We start from the raw sequence: 19,023 nt of genomic DNA, 5'->3' as shown, positions 1-19,023 counted from the left end.
GATTGTGTTGTGTATAGTGTTGTTATAGGTGGTTATGTAATACTGGGGGGAAGGCATGGAGACAGGTTATTGAATCAAGAGGGGGGAGGGGGGGGGAGCTCAACAGTGGAATTTGAGAGGCAACATTAAAATTGGGAAACATAGGCAGCACCAGTAAAAGATGAGCGAGAACTCTTGAATTCCATTCTTACAACAGTTTAAAGATTGAAATGAGTTAAGTACCTTCAACTACCACGTTAGGAACACTGCCTATAGGCAGATTTCTTGATGTCTCATATATGGTATATATGATAAATCTTGGTTGTCAGTTGTCAAAGGAATATCCTTTAGATTCAGCATGTCGTAGTTGGTTGCATTAGCATCGCCACAAATGGTACTGGGGCTGAAGAGGTCTGTCCTTAAACCATTAATCAGTTAACAATTAAAGATAGTGATTACTTTATATACTGTTTGAAATGTTCTGCATATAATAAACACATTGATTACAATATTAAGCTCATGAGCACATAACCAAGGGTTATGTGCTCTATGCCTATGTTAATTGTTTATTGTATCATTGATAAACTGTCATTATACTGTTTTAATATGCCTGCATACCCATAAGTTGGGTCTTTGTAAGGTATGACTAGGAAAAGCCTGTGTCACTGATGTAAGTCAGAGGTCACAATTTTGACAGCATATAATACCATGCAACTTTGAATAAGGAAAATAGGAGTGACAAGGCCATTTCTAGGAGCCCTAAGCTATCTAGCATAGTGTCCTTTTTCAGTGCCGGCAAAAGGCTGTTAATCATTTTGTATCCTCCCATATAATCATGATTGCCTGTATTCATTGTCCAGTCTGATACTCAACTTGAGTATAAGACACCTGCACCTCACATGTGTAATAAACACATCAGTCTTGAACTCAACTATTCCCTTCATTGACTTGGCACCTTCAGAGCAATTGGGTACTAATACATCTTCAGGGCAGTACCAGATTTGAAGCTCAAAGCTCTTGTGGCCTCTTATTTAGAACAGAACCCACAAATACATTCCAGCTATGCTACCGTTTGGCTGCTGGGTAGAATGTCAACTCCTTTGGATGCCTTGTATATGTCACTAAATGTTTGCCTTATTCTAACCCCAATGCACGCAAGTGTTTAATTTCTGTGTCAGTGAAATTGCTCACATAGGGCCCGTATTGTCAGTCATGTACAATTACAACAAGCATTCCCATTCAGACAGCAACACTCAAGCTGAAAGACTCATTCCAAAAATATTACTTTATTAGTTTCACTTTTAAATATGACATCAGGGCATGAAAAGGGTAGTGTGAAGTATTAAAACTCAAAGGTCTTCTGGACTTCTGGGGTGTGGAACACAAAGCCAGACTCTGTGGCTTCAGTCTTCAGACAGTCCTTCTCATCCTGGAGAGATGGGGATGAAACCAAGAGGGGTCCATTCACATACATGAGAAATCAGTGATCTACAATAACCTTGAGCCTAAAGTTGAGTCGGCACAGCACGAAACTCACATTGAAGTACTTTTCAATGAGGCTCTGGGCGGCTCGGTACACAGTGTCATTCTCGTGGTTCTGCAACATCTCAATGCGGTCCAGCCCTCCAAGTTCCTCCACCAAGAGACACAGCTTCTCAACCTCCCCAAGCTTTTCAGCTGCCTAGTAACATAAGACCAAGGACACCATCTTAAAATATTTTGATTTCCTAGTCCATTTTCTGATGAGAACAAACCAATTGGTCATTGAAAACATTTGGCACCCAAGGTCACAACAGCCCAAGGTAGCAGGTCCTGGTTAGTTCCCTACACCTCACCATGAACATGTTGTTGATGGAGTCCAGGATGACCAGGATGGTCTTGGCATCTTTGACCTGCAGCATGGTGAGAACGCCTTCCAGTGCACCACTCTGCACCAGATGGACCACCTGCTCCACAGTGCCTCCGCTGGTGAAGTTAGTGACGGCCCACACCACCTCCCTCTGGGTCTTAAAGTCCCCCTTAAAAAACACAAAAAAAACACAAAACATGACAACGTTGAACCGATGAGGTGAAGCAGTCCCCGACATCCTCCCGGTGCACGGTTTACGTTTCGAAGCAGGTCTACGAGCGGCGGTATCAGGCCGCAGGTGATCAGCTGCTGGATCTGCTGACAGGGACCCGCCGCGATGTTGGACACGGCCCAGGCAGCCTCCTTCTGGACGCTGGCCTTGGGGTGCTTCATCAGCAGGGGCAGCGCCGCCAGCACGCCGGCGTCGATGGCCGCCTGGGTCTGCACGTCTGAGCCGCTTACGATGTTTCCTATGGACCGCAGGGCTGGTGTCTGGAGGGGGGAAGCACACATCCAACCTAGAAAACCTGACCCTCTGCAAGCCCGTTTCAGAGCAACAAAAAAAGAAAGGGCCTGACGAGTTTCCGGCCGCCTCCCTACCACCACGGTCAGCTCCTCGAAGCCCATGAGCGCCACCAGGCGGGGTACGATGCCCGTCGTCACCACGACGTCGATGCGGTCGTTGGCGCCGTCCGTTAGGTAGGAGACGGCCCAGCACGCGTCCGACAGGATGTCCTTATCGCTCAGGTGGAGCAGCTGGATCAGGGAGGGCAGCAACTGCCAATGACAAAAAGCTCTGGTTACAACCGCGGCGCCAGCTGTCGGATTAGCAGGAACTCATGACATTTTAAGACTCTTCACAAAGAGTACACATACGGGTGATGTGAACCAAGCACACTGGCAAAACAGATTCCGGGTACCTGCTTCACGGCCGACATGGGCGGGAAGGGGTTCTTGTTGCGGCAGAGGTTGGACAGGGTCCACGTCAGGTTCCGCAGGTAGCCCACCTGGATAGGGACCAACGAGATGGCATCGACGGTTTTAAGGTACACTCCCCCTTCCATCAGTATTACAAAGCCCAACCCTAACCCTTTTTTGACCTCGTCTTAGCCTATATGAGGAAACACGAGGGTTGCATGTTAGCCTACAGGAGTGTACTAGTAAAGTATGTGTACATCTGGAGTGAGGACATTTACATTTAGTCCTTTAGCAGACGCTCTTATCCAGAGCGACTTACAGTAAGTACAGGGACATTCCCGAGGCAAGTAGGGTGAAGTGCCTTGCCCAAGGACACAACGTCAGTTGGCATGACCGGGAAACGAACTGGCAACCTTCGGATTACTAGCCCGACTCCCTCATCGCTCAGCCAACTGACTCCCAAGGAGGACACATGCAGGTTTTAGGGATCGTGCCAAGGACTAGGTACTCACAGGAGTGTCGGGGGTGATGCGAGTCAGCAGCGCAGGAATGACATTGCATTCGATCAGAGCATCTCGATACGCCGCCCCGTCGCCTGAGAAGACACTACAAACTGGTACCCATCTCACGACACATCTGAACGTGAGCGCAGGGTCTGGTTGAGTGCATACCTGCGATATTACCCAGAGCCCAGACAGCCTGCTCACTGATGTGCAGCATGGGAGACGCCAGCAGTGATATGAAGGCCGGTATTGCGCCATGTTCAACCACCTGGAATACAGAAAGTGGTTCCCTTCAAGATTGGAATTGCACTTGAAATGGTGGTAAGCGTTAGATTGACAGCCATCTTAAGAGCAATAGGAACAGTCCCGACTCTGGCAAAACGTTTAGTCAAAAGTTACACATAGCCGTTGGGACATTTTATCAGGGGGGTGCGGTGCTGGATTTTCAAGCCATAACATTTTACATTCTCGTGCCGTCAGCAGGGGGTGCAGCACCCTCAGCACCCCTAGTTCCTGCTGCCATGGTTACACACCTGCTGTGTGTGCCACGAGGTGCCAGACGCGATGTTGGTGAGTGCCCACGCCGCTTCAAACTGCAAGGTATGATCGTCATCTCTGCCGAGGAACTCCACAAAGCGGGACAGCAGCCCCGCGTCCACGATCTCCTTCAGTGGAGGGTTTCGCTCGCGAGACAGCAGCTTTCTGAACACAGGGAATTGTCCTCTTGAACACATTTCCTGCTTGATTTAACATGGCTAACTAACACTTGTAAGAGCACTCCCCAAGCCTATTATAGGCCTTCACAGGCCACTTCCCAAGATGTCAAATGGAAAAAAAAAGACAGGGTGTGAAATTTGGTGACCTTTGTAAATAAATTGCTCGCTGGTTTGACTACGTCAAGAAGTGTGTCATCAGGCCTGATTTCCAATTTGTGTAGTTGACTCACCGGGCAGCTTGGCAACCTCGAGCCTGCCTGTCCTTGCAGTCACTGTTCACGTGGCCAATTATGTCCTCGATTGCTGTACTAATGGCCTAAAAATAATATTTGATTACTTTAAGCAGGCTAGACAAAACGAACACTACTTCAGTCCATCTACCTCGTGATTATCGGTGATGTACTCCGGTGACAAAGCCTTGTCGTCCGGTAGAGTAGAAATGTTTCTCCTTTTCAAGAAGTTCTCATTCTTATGCGCTTTCCGTAACTCAACGCACTCAGCGATTCGACGCTCACGAAGTTTCTACAAGTGAAAATTACTTTAGAAAGAAGACTACAATTATGTGCATCCCACAAATCGTGTCATGAATAAATTACATGTTGGCTCACCGCAGGTTCTTTCCCCTTGTTTTTGAACTTGGTCATGCGTTCATCCACAACATTCTTCGTCGGCATGGTGAACGTTAAAGCACAAGTATATGGATGGTTCTTCTAGTCGGGAAACAAAGCTGAAGTGTGAACGATCTTATTGACATGCAGTTAAGTATGAAAACCGTGCGCTACAACAGGTGCAGCTTGTTGTCAATGATTTGTCAGGTATGCCATTTTCGGCAGCCTATAATATAGGCTATACTCATATTTATATCTGATTACATGAATGCTATGTATTCTTTCTAGTATTTTTGGGAAAGAAATAAAGAAACAAAAAAACATTTCTCTTGTGACTTTATTTTGAAAATAAGACATCAACCGGAAAATTAGATTCCGGACCACACAGACGACAACAATTGATTCATCATTGTATTAACAAAGAGTGTTTCGATAGTCTTTGTTATTAGTCCTCAATAGCAATTCGGCTTTTAAGTGAAAGATATAAGTTATGATACTTAAAAATATCATATAAAAATATTTGTACTAAACTTTCAAATCAGTAACCTAATGTCCAAAAGCATGTGCATTAAATGTAAAACCCCTAATGTATAAAAAACAACAACAAAAAAACGTTATTTGTTCAAATTATTAATACCTTTGTATAAAACTGATTATAATACTCGTGCATGCATCTGGATGTCAACGATTTAGCTTTGACTGCTTGAATCTGACAGCCACGGTCAAAATGCTTTCCACGCGATACTTCGATCTGAGCAACCATTGGTCGGCTGAAATGCACGCAAGAGCGTCTTGATACTTCAGCCAATAGACGACACAATAACTTTTTATTTTATTTGAAAGATTCCTGTATAATCAGTAAACAAGTAATTCAAAGACTTTGTCCAGTAATCTTTACATTCTTGGAGATGGACAATGCACAGAAAACGGACGGCAGAGATATGGTCCAGAAACAACGGAGAAAAAGAGAAGATGATTCTAGCGCGGCCAAGGTGGCCAAAACTGACACAAGCGGCGGGTAACACAATAACAACATTTTGTTTACAGCGAGATCTGTTTGAAGTTGGATTTGGGTGTATTTCTAGACATAATGTCTATTGCTTTATCTACTGCATGATTATGTTGTAAAATTGTTGTGTATATATAGCTACATTATACCGTCATTGCAAGCCAAGTTTTAGCCTAGCCCCTTTTCCGGTATTTCTAAGACACAAGTCATTCATATTTCTCTGAAGAAATCGTTTTTGAAATAATGTTTGAAATCAGGTAAGTGTCTGCGTATTGTCCTCGAACAATAGGCTATGTATTGTGTTACAAGACAATCCGTAGTGTGTTCAGTGTCCTGCAAAATCCATGACATCCGTTTGACATCTTCCACCAGCTTGATATCTTGTTTTGATAAAGCAATGGAATCTGTAACTGTCCATGAAATCATCAAGTATGGCGCTTCATCACTGCCAGGTGAGCTGTCTGTTTATTAAACACTGCATGACACCTAACTACACTTGTACGCTACATAAAGGTTGCTACGTTTATCATGTCAAACAGGAGGGAGAAACATTGTCTTTCTGATGTTGTATTATTCTCAAGGAGGACATTTATTATTTATTTCAACTGAATGATCTAGTAGTGCATGATGTTGTTAAATGAGATGCAGAGTGAGGAAGTCCAAACAGAGGGCATGAACCAGTCATTGTCTGTTTGGTACAGCTAAACACTATGACCCTGACACTACTGAGCCAATCAGCTCCGGTCTTCAGACCCTGGATCAGCTGTTGTCGTGGAGACTGAGCGAGGCCAGCCCTTTTAACGTGGCAACAGTCCCCCTGGCCAAACGGGAGCCACCGCTGGCGAGCTGTCCACGCAGGACGCTGGTGTCACATGATATGATGGGCGGTTACCTTGACGACAGGTATGTTGTCACATGTGGGTTTGTACATAGGTGTGCCTTATGAGTGCATGCTGGGTATTATTTAGATACGTTTGTCGACTTGTTGCGGTTTTCCTGTGTGTGTGAGTGTGTGTCTTAGACCAGTGTTTCTCAAATGGGGGTACGAGAGAGAAAGTGGAAACTGTAAAAATACGAAAGTAAATCATGATTTTTTTTAAATAAATACTTACTTATACAACATAAATATAGGTATGGGGGGTACTTGGATTCAGAAATCAGGAGAAGGGGGTACTGTCTTAGACAGTTCTAGTTTTAGAGTGTGTCTTAGACAGTTCTAGTTCTAGTGTGTCTTAGACAGTTCTAGTTCTAGTGTGTCTTAGACAGTTCTAGTTCTAGTGTGTCTTAGACAGTTCTAGTTCTAGTGTGTCTTAGACAGTTCTAGTTCTAGTGTGTCTGAGACAGTTCTAGTTCTAGTGTGTCTGAGACAGTTCTAGTTCTAGTGTGTCTGAGACCAGACCCCAGGCCGATCACCTCCATGTTTACCCTCTCTCCTTCCTGTCTGAGGTTCGTTCAGGGGGCCTCTTCGGACGCTCCCTACGTCTTCTACCACTGGCAGTACATCGACATCTTCAACTACTTCAGCCACAACATGGTCACCATCCCCCCTGCCGTGTGGACCAACTCAGCCCACAGACACGGAGTGCTGGTGCTGGGTGAGGCTGAAACAGACCCTGTTCACTGACGATGTGCTGAGTGTACGTCAGTTAAGACGTGTGGATGTCACACAGTTACGAGCCTCAAGCACAAGACCCATGACTAGCTATCTGCTGATTCTGGCAACAGTCTCTCTGAACGTCTGCTGGGCCTTTTTCAGTCACCGAGCAGCTTATCGTAGAATCTGATTGGCTGGCTTTCCAGGCACCTTCATCACCGAGTGGACGGATGGGAAAAAGACCTGCGAGGACTTCCTGAAAGACGAGGAGTCTTACCGCGCTGTAGCTGATAGGCTGGTCCAGATCACATATTACTACGGCTTCGATGGTTGGCTCATAAACATCGAAAACACTCTTAATGTGAGCACTGGGATATATTTCTTTTTGCATCATGATGTAAAACATTATATGGTGGAGGATAACTATCTGAAAGATACAAAAATAAATTGTTTGTTCTGGCATTGATCTAAAAGTCTGCATATTCTGACATTATATTGTTCACATTTTCTTCAGGGTTGAGGGTCACACTACCAAGCACACAAAGTCGTCCTAGCAAGCTAAGCATACGTTGATTTCTATCTCTCTGTCGCCCCCCGGTGGTAGGAGGTGGCAGTGAAGAACACCCCTCTGTTCCTGCGCTACCTGACGGACCAGGTCCACGAGCGGGTCCCTGGCAGCCTGGTGCTATGGTATGACAGCGTGCTGGTGGACGGCCAGCTCAAGTGGCAGAACGAACTCAACCAGTCCAACCGGTAGGTCGAAGGAACAAAGTCCTAAATAAGTCAGTTATTTAGAGGCTCTTGACACTTTCTGACAGAAAAATACTCTTCCCTGTCTCACTCCCTGTTTTTTCTCCTCGCTCTCTCTCTCTTCTCAGAGTGTTTTTCGATGCGTGCGATGGCATCTTCACCAACTACAACTGGACCGAGCAGAGTCTGGTTGGGATGGGGGCCTACTCTGCGGCCCAAGGCAGGCTGGCGGACATCTACGTGGGCGTGGATGTGTTCGCTAGGGGGGAGGTGGTAGGGGGGAAGTTTGAGACCAACAAGGTACGGGTCACCCGGGTGGCCAGCTGTGCGCTTGAGTGTTCATAAGAAGTGATTTTCTGAGAGGGTGTGTGTGCGCTAAAACTGCAATTTTTCCAGAGCTCAAACCTCTCTCTCTCTTCAGGCCCTGGAGTTGATTCGTAAACACAATCTGTCCACGGCCATCTTTGCTCCTGGATGGGTGTACGAGACCCTCTCCAACAAGACGGAGTTCCGCAATAACCAAGACAAGTGAGCTCACCGTTGTTGTAGCATGCAGCTCCCCAAATCAACTTTCATTGTTTCTAACCTACTGGATAGGACTGCAACAGACTGTTCATTGAAATCAATTATTCTTATTAATAAATGATTCCCTTTTTTTATTTTTTTACTGGGCATTCATGCTGTGGCATCACATCCTGTTTTCAGGTTCTGGGGTCTCCTGTCTGACTTCCTGTACATCCACCAACCGGCCTCTCCGCTTCCCTTCTTCTCGTCCTTCTGCCAGGGGTTTGGGATGAAACTTTACCGGAGGGGACAGGTACTGTGCATGAGGAAGGAAGGAGAAGCAACACACAAATACTGACGTCGCTTGAACGTGACAAAATGGCTGCCGATGTACACCAACAAGTGCCTGTTGTCATGCTCTTCCCTGTGCAGCCAGAGATGGAAGAGAGCTGGTTCAATCTGAACGGCCAGGAGCTGCAGCCCCTCTACTACAGGGAGGAGCTGGAGGGGGGGGGCTGGATGAGGACACGAGGCTGCCCCGAGGATGCCTGGAATGGGGGCTGCTCCCTGCTGGTGGAGGGCCTCCTCCCCTCCAGCCTCTCCAAAGTCTCTGCCAGGTAGGGAGGAGGCGATGTGTGTGTGTGTGTGTTTAAACAGTACAGGTACTTTATTGATGAATGCAAATTCTCTCCATTGTATCCTTTATTCTCCATACCATTTTATCCCTTCTCTTTACTGTTGTTGTGTCAAAATTGTGTTTTGCTGTGTGCCATACAATACTTCCTGTGTGAACTTTGTGGACTCTGGTGTGACCAGCTTCTCCCTCCTCCCCCCCCCCCCCCCCCCCCATCAGGATCTTCTCCCTCCACGTGCCACTGGCCTCCACCACGTTTGTTTCCCTCATCTACAAACCGTCTGCAGGGGTCACCGTGTCACTGGAGCTCAAGACCAGCGACGCGCCGCTCTGCACACAGGAGGGGGCCCAGGACATACTGAGTGAGTCGCGCACTCGATCTCCCGCTGGCTGGAGAGACTCTTAGTTCCAGCACGTACAAAACAGACAGCGTGTGTGTGTGTGTGTAGCCAGCAGCGTCCATCCAGAGGCTCTGCAGGAGGAGCACCAGTTGGTGAGGCAGTTCTCCCAGAGTTGTGGCCAGTGGAACCCAGAGGGCTGGACTGTGAGGTACTGTCCCTCCCTCACCTGCTAGCCTGCTAATCACGGCCTGCCTCACACCCTCCTGTGGTCTGCAGCAACATCATCTTGTCAGACTTCTACCTCAGTCCCCTATCCCATTCTCACCTGTACACAGCCTAATGTCACTCACGTGTGACTTATGTGTGAATTATCTTGATTTATTGTACTCGATCAATTTAGATTTGATCTGAAGCTCATCGTATATTTCCGGTATACGCCTTACTACTCCTGTCCCCTGGGGGGCGCTGTCTGCAGGTGTTCCCAGCTGCAGCTGAAGGGCTGCGCTCTGAAGGACGTGTGTGTGAGTGTGCGCCGGGAAGGGGAGGCTCAGGACACGCCTTTTTCCTGCAGGATTGGGGAGTTCATGGTGAGGCTCTCTCCACGTCCTCCGACACACACACACAGACACTTGTTCAAGTTTTTATCAAGGGGAAGGCGGCTCACTAGGTAAGGGCCCTGACCTAATGGAGGTGCCTGGGTTCGAATCCGATTCAGGCCAGTTCCTGCATGTCTTCCCCTTTCTCTCTCTTCCCGTTAATAAGTTGTGCCAACAAAAGGCCCCAAAAAAAGACAATGGAGTCAACTATTTTTTTTAGATCAAGATGACTCATCTGTGTCTCCTTGTCCTCTCTCCTCTTCCCAGGTCCTAGATGCCAACAGCTTCTCTGTTCCTCCCGACCCTGTCAAAGACCTGGGCCTGCACGACCTTGTCTGGCTGGCCAGCACCAACCCTGACGACTCCCCCCGCCTCGTCCTCAACGCCACCCTGCGCTGGTGCTACCCGGCCCAGCTGGTGCGCCACTTCCGGATTCACTGGCGCCGACTGAGGGGGCCTGACCCCCGGATCCCCCCCGGCCGGCTGGCTCTCGTGGGCCGGGCTCACGCGCCCCTGTTCCGCATGTCGGAGCTGGAGGTCCCCAGGCCCCCGGGTCTGCTGGAGCTGGTGGTGGAGCCGGTGACCAGGGAGGGCTTCCTGGTTCCGGAGACCCAGTGGGGCCGAATCAGTCTTAGCTACACAGCAGAGCAGGAGGCCGCGTCTCAATAGTCCAGAGTCGCTTCCTGCCCTGGTCAGCTGTGTTTGTCGTCAGTTTAAAGGTTGTGGTCCTGGTGGGTGCTTCAGTCAGGCAGATCGCTGTGTCTACTTGGGTGCTCTGATTTGCAGCTCAGTGCAACAGGAAGGAGTTGGGGCTTTGGATAGGGAAATACAATCAATGGATTGATTGAATGAGAGACATTTCCTCGTTCCTTGCCTTTATACAAGCCATGCAACACATCTTAAATATCGGTTTTAGTAATATGCATAAATGCACCAGAAATAGTGTGACAGTAAAGAGGAAAATTCCCAGTAAATTTCATCTGGTTATTTAATTAGGACATTTTCAATAGCAAAAGTGGTTTTAAATTTCTTTCATGAACTGGAAAAGCAGGAACATAAACATTAAACATGAATATAAAACATTTTTTTAATAAATGTTCCTAATGGAAACTGCATGATAATGACTAGCCTTATCACACAACAGAGTTTATACCCTTTACTTCAAGGATCAGAAAAAGTCTTGTGATTGTATTCCCATCAACTCTGGGACAAGTTGCAGCACTTCAAACACAAAAATGCATGAATGGATGTAATAATTAAAAAAAATGAAATATTCAGTGTTATTGTTTAACTATTTAGATTTGTCTTTTGGTTTTAGTATGAAACAGCCATTATTTAAAAAAAAAAAGTATTGTTTTTTAAGTTGACAAAAAACAATCACTTATGAGGAAAGTCCATGAGCATCCATCTTAAGAAACTACCTTCTGAGATTTGGTATTGATCAGTATAGTGAATACAGTCTGCTGTATAGAACAGAATGCTGTTGGTGGTGATTTGTCTTGATTGTCTAAAAACTGATGGAGAGCCATTCCAGCTGGCATCAGTGTTCGTGTGTGTGTGTGTGAGGGAGAGAGAGAGGATCAGTCCTGCTGGGTCACCATCTTCAGCATCTGTAAGGCCATGGGTCCCTGGTCTGATGGGATCTGTCATAAATATTACAAAAGGAGAACATCTGTCAAAAAATGCCACTCGACAATATATATATATATATATAGATTTATATATCTTCTTGTAATAAAAACAATTCAAACTGCCAACGGTCCTTAACCCTGAGAATACTGTCTGTTAAAAGTTGCATCCAGGCCGGCCCCCTTTACCATGTGTCCTGCCTTCAGGATCCAGTAGAAGGAGAAGTTCTTGTAGGTCTTACAGAAGGCTCCAGTCACCCCCGGGGACTCAGGGTCATCCAAAGGCGTCCATTTCAGCTTGTTGAACCCTTGTAGACCCGCCCACTTCAGCTTCTTCACCCATTCCTCCTGACCTGCGCCAATCAACGCACACAACCAATCAGGGATTAGTCGGTGAGCGGTCATGTCAACTTTGTGCTTTCCTCATATCAAATCATTTATTGATGCATTAGTCAATAGACTGAACTGGACATCTCATCATGTCTATGTCACAATCTATTTGAAGGAAGTATTTTTGATAACATGAACAACGAAATATTGTCTAACTGGACCAGCAGCTGTAAGGTGAATGAGAGTGCTTCTGGCAGACAGTCCCATACCCATGGTGTCCACAATAAGGTCCAGTTGACCGTTGTAGACGGTGACGTTCACCCCAGCGTCCAGCAGCTGGTCAACAATGTCCACCACGGGCCTCATGAAGTCTCCGGCCATGCTGCTGAACACATCCTCTGCCTGGCCTGGGAGGACGAAGACAGAGGAGGAAATAATCGGATAAATTAGAAAACGACTGGCACACCACGAAGTGAACCCGAGATGTTCTTATACCGTGTTTGTGTTTCATTCTTCAACTATGATGGTAGAACCTAAACATGATCCACTTCTTTGCGGAGCAGTACGGTACCTCCCCAGGTGACGTTCTGAGGGACGATCCCCAGCTTCTTCCGGATTGGTCCATTCATCAGCTGATCAAGTGATTGGCGGTGGAGGGGGCGAATATGGCGGCGCATCAGCATGGCTGAAGGAATAAACACAAGTAAAATGAATATAAAAGAATGTTATGTTATGATGATAAACAGAAAATATGGGAAATTTCCCTGCTTGGAGAAGATGTGGGATACAAGATTCACACCAATAGACTTAGAATAATCTAACGACAACATTTGGGAAACTCACTGATGAATCCTTCTCCTGCAACAGAGGTCATTTTCTCATCAGGGTCCTGGGTGAGGATGTTGTAGAAGTTGACTCCATTTGTGTTCTGAAATCAGCGGAGACAATACAAGGACAGAAATTACACTTTGAATCTTTATGATGGCTGAAACGACAGATCCCGGCATGCATAATCACAACATACATTACCAGTCAAAAGTTTTCCCACATTTTCCCATTTTGACTGGTGCTGTACACCTATATGCATCGTATGCCTCACTATACAAGATGGGTGGACTTGACTTGTATCGAACTAGACTCTCTCTGGACTAGTCAAAATGGCGTACGGTTGTGTTAGTGTGACTGACCTGCTCCACCACCGTCTCTGTGACCGACCACAGCTCTGTGGCCTTCTGGTAGAGGCCCTGCTCCACCGCCTGCTTCACCGCCTCCGCCGCACCCGTCACCTCTTTCAGGCCGAAGTCATCCAGCAGGGACTGGGCAGGGGACACATTACAGTCAGTCATGTAAAGCACTTTGAGCTGCAGTTCTTGTATGCAATGTGCTATATCAATAAAGACTTATTAGTAGGGACACAACTACGTTACCCAGAATGCACTGCCTATTCTAGCTACATCACTTCATTGTTTACCGTCCCCAGGCTGTAGTCATTTAGCAGAGATTGGAGTTGGATGTGTTGCTAGTTCTACTAAGCTATGCTTAAAAGGTCAGTTCTGTGGGTAACACTACAGTGTCAGCTTGACCAGATTAACCAGCCACTTGGCAGAAGAACTATAGTAAACAGAAGGATTTCACATCACATGATAGTCTTTAAAATAAACATGTAGCACTAGCAATCTTACTAGTGTGTGTCTGTGTGTGTGTGTGTGTGAGAGAGAGAGCTGTACTCACCGTGGTGTAGAGATAAGGCCCCCAGGTCATCACAGAATCTGCAAATAAGAGAAGTTGCATCACTATGCCATCACATCACATGACAGCTTGAGTAGCCCAGTGAGGACTACTGTGGTAGGAACACATTAGCCAGACTGACTTTGGCCGGGGTGCTATAACTGTCTATCCATGCAGAAAAACGGCTGTGCCAGGCTGAAGTTTTGAACGTGGACGTAAACGGCACTGTTAAGTTTATATGGTCATATGATACTCAGTAGTCAAAAGTAAGCACTTCATCTGATGTTATGAAGACAGTCTCGTATGGACATTAAAAAGTCAATGGGGCAATTAGAGTATGATGATCCAGGTTTTGGCGATTCTTCTAAGTAATGTGCATTCTCTTCTTCTGTCACTGTCTCTGTCTGTGGTGCGAAAGGGATATAGTCAGATGTTCCACGAAGGCATTACTAGATGTTCTAGGTAGGGGTTGTTTCCATACTGGGGAGTCAGGTGGCTGAGCGGTGAGAGAATCGGGCTAGTAATCCGAAGGTTGCCAGTTCGATTCCCGGTCATGCCAACTGACGCTGTGTCCTTGGGCAAGACACTTCACCCTACTTGCCTCGGGGGAATGTCCCTGTCCTTACTGTAAGTCGCTCTGGATAAGAGCGTCTGCTAAATGACTAAATGTAAATGTATACTGACCCAGCGGTGATATCCAGGAGTCACCAAGGGCAACGCCAGCAAAATTACATTTCAACGTCCCTTTTTGGATGGCCTGAAAATACAAATGTGACACACATATCACACACACAGCTGATTGGTGTGGGTGTATATTTCGGGTGTATATTTCAGGAAGTCAGAACTCATTTCGGCACCATAACATCAAAGTTTCCCTCCGTGTAAAGCTCAGTCTGTCACATGACAGTGAATATCTAGTCTTGACACTCAGACAAAACATGTCCAAACATGTGACTCACACCTGTAAAATCTCCAGGACTTTACTGCCAGTTGGCAACAGCTCAGCATTACCTTGGTGAGTTCCAACGAGATGGCAGCAGCCATTTTCCCTCCGTAGGACTCAGAGAAGATGTAGAAGGGAATTGCCTGCAGAAGAGAATCAAGTCAGACTAAGAAGGATTGACACAACACCAGTCGGGGCACAGCATCCATATTTACTATTAACATTTAGTCATTTAGCAGACGCTCTTATCCAGAGCGACTTACAGTAAGTACAGGGACATTCCCCCCGAGGCAAGTAGGGTGAAGTGTCTTGCCCAAGGACAAGTCTTTTTTTTTTTGCACGGCCGGGAATCGAACCAGCGACCTTCTGATTACTAGCCCGATTCTCTAACCGCTCAGCCACGTGACTATTTACGTCAATCCATGTTCCTGGAGACTTACCACCCCACCTATGGATGGTGGTTCTGTAAGAATAGTCAGGCCCTGCTCTACCAAAGACCAGATATCCATAGTGGCTTGTGCTGCTGTATCCATTATCAATCTGGCAAAAAATACAGTTTACAATGTACTGCTCCTAACCTACCTGGAAGTCTTTGTTCTTAGCAAAGAATTGCTTGAGCAGGACCAGCATATCTGAGGCGACTGTGGCCACGTCGGTGGCGTACGAGTCAGGCTGGTCAGTGTAGCTGAAGCCGGTCCCTACCGGGTTATCCACAAACAGCACACTGGAGGTTTGGACCTGTAGGACAACACAGTGTTGTAACGACCAGGAAGTGATGTCAAAAATGTACTGTGATGACAGCTATGTCCAGATGGTTGAGCATTACCCAGCTGGTTTTCCTGGGCTGCAGGTCCCTGTCAAGGGGTCCAATCTCCTCGAAGTTCCCAAAGCCACTGCCAGAACCTCCTGGACCGCCCTGGGGACGAGACAGGGGAAACCCAAACCAACGTTTGCAATAAATGAATACCAAATCATCTATCTATTCAGAGAAGCAAGGTAACATGCTGGGCTTCGTTCTGTGACCCACCTGCAGCCACATCACAAGAGGGAGTTCAGTGTAACTTGCGGAAGGGCTGTCAGCGTAGTACAGCCACCAGAACATGTGGGCTCCCTCGCGGACATCCACATAGCCCCAAGTCTCTTTGGCTTGTACGGGATTCGACAGCCCTGTGTGGAAGATCACGTGATCATCTTTAATCAGTACAGTTGGCTATTCGGGTAGACGTCCGTCAGGTATACTGGATGTTCACTATCGGTCATGTTCCCCCCAAAAATATGCGAAAACTAATGAGAAGAACTGGGACCCTTTTCATTAGATCATAGCTACAGTACAACCCTAACAAAAAGTTAACCTCAGAAGTTAACCTCTAATTTCTAGCTATGTAAATTAGCCTCAAATGTCCCTAAACATCGTATTTAATGGATACATCAAATTACTTCTTACCAGCATCAATGACCAAGATGATCGCCACAACAATGCCCCACAAGCTTGCTTTTGACGACCCCATTGTCTCAGCCAAGATGACAACAACGTCGATTGCTACCGGGCGTGAAACTGATGGTACTGAGGAATGGGAACTCTAGTCATATGATCAGACGAACAGCTGACCGAAACAGTAGGTGCGCACGTTTTATATCTCAGTGTACTCCGAATAGGCGGAGATTTAACTTTTGAATTTCATCAGTGTAAAAAAGCAAAATACCGCCCTCCCAGGCAGCAATGTATAGATCCACATGAGATTGTCTGGATGTATTTCAAAATAAAAGTTCCCCATGTGGTACAGGGGGGTCACAAGAGCGAGATATAGATATTTTAAGAGTGGTTTGAGAGAGTTTTTATTGTCTAATGTAGATCTCGTATTTATGTAAATTCTGAAATTATGTAGGTTTAGGCTTAGTATGCCCTAGTAAATATGTGATTTAATTCCACTCCGAGCCAACAGGGGACAGTAAGCTTGAACACCCTACATGAGACTGGCAAAGTTTTGTTAGCGCGAGCTCCTCAAACTCAACACCGGGTCGCACGTTTCGTGCAGTGTGAGACAGCAATGGCATCCTCAAGTGTTAATTCAATACGAGTTCGACTGTACTTTGATTATCCGCCACCTGCTGTACCCGACTGTCGTATGTGTTGGGTGCTTGTAGACCTAAATAAATGCCGGGTGGTTGCGGATCTTGCCAGCATAATACGAGAGAAGTTTGACTTCAGCCGTAAAAACGTCTTGAACTTGTACATTGAGGACTGTTACCTGCCTCATACAGAGAGCATTTACGTGGTCCGCGATAACGACAGCATCAGGTACGTTCAGGTTTCCATATTGAGATCTAGCTTGATCCATGTCCTGCGAAACGTAATAAAGATGGTGGGTAGCTTGTCCAACAATAACTATATATTGGAACGAAGACCAAGGCCTACCTAAAATAATGCGTATATCTTCATGACATGATCTGCTAACTCATCTCATATCGTTTCCCACAGTATTGTATGAACCTTTCTGTCCTGTGTTTGGTGACAGGGTGAGAGTGGACAGGCTGACTCCGGTGAGTGGTCTGGAAGCCAGCTGTCCCTCCACTGCTGGTGGAAACGCCAAGAAGAGAGGGAGAGAAGCAGAAGAGGAAGAACCGACCGAGAATGGAGTTAGTGTGCCGTGGAAGACAAAGAAGAAAAAGAAGAAACACGACAAGAGCCAAGAGAGGGAGTCCACCCAGACTGCAGACAATGACAGGAATAAAGAAAAGAAGAAAAAGAAGAAAGAAAAGAAGGGAAAGGAGGGAGGGGAGAATCTGGTCTCTACCCCCACCAAAGCTCCCTCAACCACCGTTTCCCAGCCTGGCAAAAGTACCAAGAAGGCCCAAGCAGCTCCCATACCAGCTCCCGTCAACAGAAAAGTGTCCACAACCAGACAAAATGTCTCCACAGATTCAAGTGACAGTAGCACGGAGGAGGAAGAGGCTCCCAAAAAGACACCCACGCAAAAACCGCCCTCCAAAACACCCTCCACTTTAACCCCTACTGCCACGAAAGACATTCCAAAAGCGAAAACACCTGCTACCAAACCCCCTCCGCCTCCCCCATCATCTTCATCTGAGACAGATTCCTCCTCGGATGAAGCAGCCTCCAGCAAGGCACCAGCCAAACCCCCACCTAAAAAAACTCCTTTACCCAAACCCACTTCCTCCCCTGCTAACACCATACCCTCAAGCCCTATAGCGGGCACCAAGAACAAACTCACTCCTTCAGGGCCGCAGTCGCTTGGTCCACCTCCTCAAACGACAAACTCTTCCCATTTAGCCAACGGGTCCACTCAGCAGTCCAAGAAGGTTCCAGAAAAGCCTGGTTGTTCTGACTCGGACAGCAGCAGTGAGGATGAGATCAGACTGGTTATCAAACGTCCAACCCAGGGTGGGATGGGTCTGGCTGTCGCACCTGCCGTGGGTGACCCCTCCTCAGCCTCCAGGGGTAGGGGTAGGGGGAGCCCGAGTGGTGGGGAGAGGGGACGGTGGAACCCTAGGGGTGGGGGTAGACCGGGCAGGGGTGCCCTGGGACAGGGTAGAGGTGGTGGAGAGCAAAATGGAGGGCGAGGCTTCTCTTTTAACTACGAGGATTCACAGCAGCAACAGAAGCCATCTTATCACAGTGATTTACTGACAAACAGATCTGTGGTTTCCCAGGTATGCCATTTTTCCTGACTGAGATTCTTCCTATTATATGAATAGTGTAATGTGAAGAAACGTCCATCAGGATGACATATTATTGCTAATGAGGTCTGGTCATTAGGGAAAATGATTTGACTTTGCTCCAACTTGTTTAAATGAACATATCTATCCATGTTGACGTACATTTTTTTGTTTTTGCTCGTAGAACCCTGTCGCTAGCGACCCCAAGCGGGACTACAGTACCTTGCCTCTCCTAGCTGCTCCTCCCCCGGTGGGACAGAAGATCGCCTTCAAGGTACGACAGCCAGGGGGCGCTAGACCAACAGTCACCGCACACTCACACACCTCATTAGGTGCATGCTCCAGTTCCCCTGCGTGTCCACTACAGCGGAGCGGGCGGCACCTCGGCTTCCAATTCATTTTCAATGAAACACCTCCCACAATGCCCTAAGCGAGAGTCAACGCCCGGTTTCATTGAAAATGAATTGGACGCCGAGGTGCCAACCGCTCCGCTGTAGTGGACACGCAGCCTTAGAGCAGTGGGACCTCTCAGGGACCTCTGTCCTGCATGTTTTAGATGTTTCACACACCTGATTCAAATGATTGAGTCGTTATCTAGCTCAGCAGAAGCCTGATAACAACCATTCATTTGAATCAGGTGTGTTGGAGCAGGGAAACATCTAAAACATGCAGGGCAGAGGTTCTAAGAACCAGGGTTGGGAACCACTGAGTTAGA

General features: G+C 47.0%; 4 protein-coding genes across 5 annotated transcripts; 2 read left to right on the top strand and 2 right to left on the bottom strand.

Annotated features, from left to right (window-relative positions):
* Positions 1-1,249: 1,249 nt before the first annotated feature.
* kpna7 (karyopherin alpha 7 (importin alpha 8)) lies at positions 1,250-4,701 on the bottom strand. The gene is made up of 12 exons (XM_067233828.1): positions 4,574-4,701; positions 4,347-4,487; positions 4,196-4,281; positions 3,783-3,951; positions 3,418-3,517; positions 3,259-3,341; positions 2,749-2,835; positions 2,429-2,605; positions 2,087-2,320; positions 1,815-1,997; positions 1,517-1,660; positions 1,250-1,408 (listed from the first exon to the last, which is right to left on the bottom strand). Exons 1-12 carry the CDS (start codon positions 4,637-4,639, stop codon positions 1,322-1,324), a joined length of 1,557 nt encoding a protein of 518 aa, XP_067089929.1. The 5' UTR covers positions 4,640-4,701; the 3' UTR covers positions 1,250-1,321.
* A 688-nt stretch (positions 4,702-5,389) lies between these two features.
* On the top strand, positions 5,390-11,007 carry engase (endo-beta-N-acetylglucosaminidase). 2 transcript variants are annotated; one of them, XM_067233826.1, is made up of 14 exons: positions 5,390-5,591; positions 5,955-6,034; positions 6,284-6,485; positions 7,029-7,177; positions 7,383-7,537; positions 7,781-7,929; positions 8,055-8,226; positions 8,348-8,454; positions 8,632-8,743; positions 8,863-9,047; positions 9,284-9,426; positions 9,514-9,613; positions 9,881-9,992; positions 10,269-11,007. In XM_067233826.1, the coding sequence occupies exons 1-14, from the start codon at positions 5,482-5,484 to the stop codon at positions 10,668-10,670; spliced, it is 2,178 nt and encodes a 725-aa protein (XP_067089927.1). In that variant the 5' UTR covers positions 5,390-5,481; the 3' UTR covers positions 10,671-11,007. The 2 variants fall into 2 exon arrangements, with proteins under 2 accessions (XP_067089927.1, XP_067089928.1); XM_067233827.1 differs by lacking the exon at positions 5,390-5,591 and adding an exon at positions 5,595-5,839.
* On the bottom strand, positions 10,972-16,229 carry scpep1 (serine carboxypeptidase 1). Its single transcript, XM_067233830.1, has 13 exons — positions 16,075-16,229; positions 15,658-15,797; positions 15,457-15,546; positions 15,213-15,368; positions 14,699-14,773; positions 14,372-14,444; positions 13,691-13,728; positions 13,147-13,275; positions 12,803-12,887; positions 12,531-12,644; positions 12,229-12,366; positions 11,819-11,982; positions 10,972-11,644 (listed from the first exon to the last, which is right to left on the bottom strand). The coding sequence occupies exons 1-13, from the start codon at positions 16,136-16,138 to the stop codon at positions 11,582-11,584; spliced, it is 1,329 nt and encodes a 442-aa protein (XP_067089931.1). The 5' UTR covers positions 16,139-16,229; the 3' UTR covers positions 10,972-11,581.
* A 427-nt stretch (positions 16,230-16,656) lies between these two features.
* On the top strand, positions 16,657-18,738 carry coil (coilin p80). Its single transcript, XM_067231669.1, has 4 exons — positions 16,657-16,929; positions 17,147-18,302; positions 18,493-18,582; positions 18,676-18,738. Exons 1-4 carry the CDS (start codon positions 16,679-16,681, stop codon positions 18,736-18,738), a joined length of 1,560 nt encoding a protein of 519 aa, XP_067087770.1. The 5' UTR covers positions 16,657-16,678.
* The last annotated feature ends 285 nt before the right edge of the window (positions 18,739-19,023 follow it).

This window comes from Osmerus mordax, chromosome 3 (genome assembly GCF_038355195.1).
Source record: "Osmerus mordax isolate fOsmMor3 chromosome 3, fOsmMor3.pri, whole genome shotgun sequence".
NCBI classification, from domain to species: domain Eukaryota; kingdom Metazoa; phylum Chordata; class Actinopteri; order Osmeriformes; family Osmeridae; genus Osmerus; species Osmerus mordax.
This window is presented reverse-complemented; position numbering and strand designations above follow the sequence as displayed.